Source organism: Bidens hawaiensis, unplaced genomic scaffold, assembly GCF_021521415.1.
Source record: "Bidens hawaiensis isolate Kalapana, Puna unplaced genomic scaffold, B.hawaiensis_p1.1 tig00012555_1, whole genome shotgun sequence".
NCBI classification, from domain to species: Eukaryota; Viridiplantae; Streptophyta; class Magnoliopsida; order Asterales; family Asteraceae; genus Bidens; species Bidens hawaiensis.
The window spans coordinates 33,162-37,321 of record NW_027492028.1 but is presented as its reverse complement, the minus strand read 5'-3'; the positions used below and the strand labels follow the sequence as shown (position 1 = coordinate 37,321).

At 35.2% G+C, this 4,160-nt stretch overlaps 1 protein-coding gene across 1 annotated transcript; it reads right to left on the bottom strand.

The window, feature by feature from the left end:
• Window positions 1-1,333: 1,333 nt before the first annotated feature.
• Window positions 1,334-3,190, bottom strand: LOC143541354 (putative WRKY transcription factor 48). Its single transcript, XM_077034194.1, has 3 exons — window positions 2,724-3,190; window positions 2,020-2,163; window positions 1,334-1,881 (listed from the first exon to the last, which is right to left on the bottom strand). The coding sequence occupies exons 1-3, from the start codon at window positions 3,134-3,136 to the stop codon at window positions 1,404-1,406; spliced, it is 1,035 nt and encodes a 344-aa protein (XP_076890309.1). The 5' UTR covers window positions 3,137-3,190; the 3' UTR covers window positions 1,334-1,403.
• Between the last annotated feature and the right edge of the window lie 970 nt (window positions 3,191-4,160).

Sequence of the window (4,160 nt, the reverse complement as noted above, 5' to 3'; positions counted from 1 at the left end):
TGCCGAGTCGCTACAGTGCCCGATGCGAATCGTTTGCTACAGTACCCGTGAGAATGAGAAATGAGAAAGAGAAATGAGGAATGAGAAATAAGGAACGAGGAATGAGAATGAGAAATGTTTGGTTCTTCTAAAAGCTTCTTTTTTTTTCTTTTAAGAATATAGCACCTAAACTTTCAAATAGTCAAAAAGACTTTAGTCTAAAAACCTCTAAATTGGCCTAGATTTGAGTTTTTAAGACGAATCTGAGCTCAGACACAAAAAACTTAAAGCACTAAAAACTTAGATTTGGTGATTCTCGTGTATTTCTAAGGTGTAAGGGACTCCAAAAGAGATGAGTAACACGAAATCAACCTCAAATCCAACAAAAACTAAGATCAAAATCCGAAAAGTTTGACCCAAAAATCACAAAAAGTTGAGCCGAAAGCTCTAATACCACTTGTAGGTCCTCTAGATGGATCTCACAACTTGACTCGGATCAATTCGTGTTGTTGGTTAGCGGAAATCATCAACGACACTCGGATCTCGGATCTTTGTTTGTTTGGTTTATTTGCTAGAAGGTAGAAGAAGAAGATGGAGAGAGAGAGAAAGCTTTATTTACTAAAAGCTTGTTTCTTGAGTTGTGGAAGAGTTCTTGGGATAAATGAGTTAAGTAGCACTTTTATAGGTTCCCTATGTATCCAAAGTTTACATTTTAAGTTACAAAATAAACGTACCGGTACGTACTACACCGACTAAAAGCAAACTAAAACGACATACACAATCCTAAAAACAATATATAATATTGGCCCTACAATACGGGATGCCAATCGTTCACACTAATTTTGATGATTCATGTCTGATTTACCTATGAACACCATTAAAAAGAAAAATCATCACTGTGGAAAAACCCCTTGAATTAGATTTCGAACTTGAAACCTCAAGTCCCAAGCTTTGTACATCACCATATGCCGTTGAACCAGAAGCCAACTATATATATTGATGCTTTTGTTATTCTCATAGCATGACATAGGCATGTGTAACATTATGTGCATACATGTGTATTATACACACAAATACATACTTTGACACCATACGTACAGAATAAGAACTTTTAGCTGATGTGCAAAATCATTTACCTAAAATCCCCACGGCAAAATATCGGAATATCTGGCAAGTACATAGAATAAACGAAAGAACCAACAACATCAGCAAAGCCAACCCTTAGTTCATAATTAGCTAGCTAAAAACCAAACAAAAACCTAGTCATTGTACGTACACTGATCGATGATCAAACTTTCCTACGCATGATGAAATGTGTGCTTTTTGCCTACAAATAGGTAATCGATCCACACGTGAAAAACGGATACTTGTACATTGTTAGTACATAAGCTTACTAGAAGATTAATTGTCGAAACTACAGTACTTTAGTTCTGATCTTTGGATTCGTCTTTTCGAATCTGGAATGGTATGACATCCTCAAGTAGTCCATGATCTATAACCAGTGTAGAAGAAGGTGAAGGGCAAAAGCGTCTTTCTTGAATGAGATGAGAGTATGATGATGGATGGGTGCTAGCATTAGTGGTGTTAAAGCTTAAAGAAGATGATATTGGTGTTGTTTGGTTATGGAAATTATAGGATTGTAGTGGTGGTTGTAGGTGTTGGTAGTATGGTTGTGTAAAAAGAAAAGATGAAACACTACCACCACTACAAACACCATCACCGCCACTAGACCCCCCATAACCGGCTGTTTCGGGCAAGATCCCAATGGCTCCTCGAGGCGTCATTGGGTATGGGTGTGTGTGGGTACCTTCATAAGTTGTGATCACGATCGATGGATCTTCGGATGATCTTTCGACTCGCTTCTTCACTCCACAAGATACACTTGTGCACCTATGGTAACTCCTGTTTTGAACAACATAATCTAGTTAGTATTACACTACTAACAAAAGTGTATGAACTTTGTACACAAATTAGGACAGCAAAATTTAGGTGTATAGAGAGAGAAAGATATGAAATCTAGAGAGAGAGAGAGTACTATACCTAGGATAAGGGCTGTTTTTCACAGCTTTCTGACCGTACTTTCTCCATTTATAACCATCATCCAAGTGATCAATATCACTCTTTGTCATGAATGCAAATCTTGGTTCCCTTTGTTTTTTAGGCTTCTTCTTTTTGGGTTTTAACCTGCAAGACACACTCAACATGATTCACATTTATTCAAGAATAAACCACATATTATCTTAATCTATAATAAATCAGAAAAAAGAACACTTGCTTTTGTACTAATTAGATATAAAAAGAATATGGATAAAGAAAAGAATATAGATTTCCCATTTACCAAATCCAGAAAATATATGCATCACTTAAACATCTGCTCATCAAATCTACTTTTGGGTGCGTGTATGTGTGTGAAAAGGCCTAACTTTTCTTGATCAAAATAATAATTTTCAAAAATTAAATAAAAGCACCGCGTATGTGTGAAACCAGAAAATGTTTCACTTTTTCAGGGTAAAATTGAAACCACTGAATTATACATAATTAATAAGATTTCTTGATATTCATTTAGCAAAGAAGAATGGTTAAAACAAAAAACAGATTAATCATCAAAACGCACACAAGAAACACCATATATAATTATATGATGACATGACAAAGAACACAATTAACTATGTGTAAAAACACCCTCCGTGCGTGTTCAAAAGTACAGCAAGGAAAAGAAGAAAAAGTGCTGTTTAATTTCTTACTGTTTGTTAGTAGTACTCTTTTCTTGATCATCATCATCCTCATCATCAACATCATCATGAGCTGATCTATTAACATTATTCTCCTGGTCACCATTATTAGCACCCTCGTTTGAAGAGCACGAGACAGAAGAAGAATTTGGCGTTGGTGTATTCACCAACTCACCCGTCTCCGGCACGGTGGAAACTGGTGGTGGATGATGGTGCTTCTCATGTTGTTCCACTACCAAATCTCCCGGGGGAGTCGGTTGTTGAAGCAAATCGAATAGAGACGTGTTACCATAGTCTTGAAAAGCCAACACGTCAAAGTACCCTTGAGGTACATCAAAAGGACCACCATAGACTGCCGGAAACTGATCGGAAAATGTTGTGTTTGCCATCAAGTTTGTATTCTTTAACTCCTCTTTCTTTGCCATAAACTGATCAAAGGCATAGATTCTTCATTTAGGCTCTTTAAATCTAGAGAGAGAGAGAGAAAAGATTTGAGAGTGTGAAGAGGCTTTTTGTATAGTTTTTGTAATACAAAAAGTGTAGAGAAAGAGAGAGATAGGGGAGGAGAGAGAGCTTGTTTGGGAATTTAAAGTGGGGTCAATTACATCTTGCTCCCCAAACTCTTTAACAAATTTCATTTAGGCCCTTTATTGGTTTTCAATTCAATCACACAGCATATAAATTATAAAAATTGATCCCATCAAAACAAACTTCTATTCCCTTAACCTAATGAGTGCGGATACTATTTTAATTTTCACTCTACAAAATCACGTCAGCGTCACATCATATCTCACTCTACTTCACTTTCTTTTACAATATTAAGAAAATGGCTACCTATTTATCACTTTCCTTCTTTTTCAAATAAAATAATAATATTAATATATATATATATATAATTAGTTTAATATAACTAAAACTAAATTTATAAATTAAGTGTAAAAGACTTTTATTTTTTAATAATAATAAAAAGGATAAAAGAAAGCAAAATCTTTCCTATACTCTCTCTCTCAATCCCTATACTATTCTCCATCTATCTTCGTCAAACAATATTCTCTATATCTTTTCCAATCTTAAAATTTTCCTATCTTAAAATTTTTGTTATAAAAAGGATAAAAGAAAGTAGAAGCTTTAAAGGGGAGAAGATGAGCGGCATTTTGATCGGCAAATTCTCTACAATAATTTTACCGCCGGGCAGTCCCATCAACAGCGGGGCAGTGATCGCCGCCGGCACCGCCAGCCATGTCATCAATCCAGCGGCAAAACGAAGTCCACAACTGATAGCCTAAGTTTTATAATATATGATACATATATACCTTTTTTATTCAATAGAAGTAGCACTTTTATATTATAATAGAAAGACTAATAAAACATATTGTTAATCATAAGCTATTAAAACTTTATTTGAGTAACAAATAGCTAGCATAATTGTAGTTACAAGTGATCATAAGC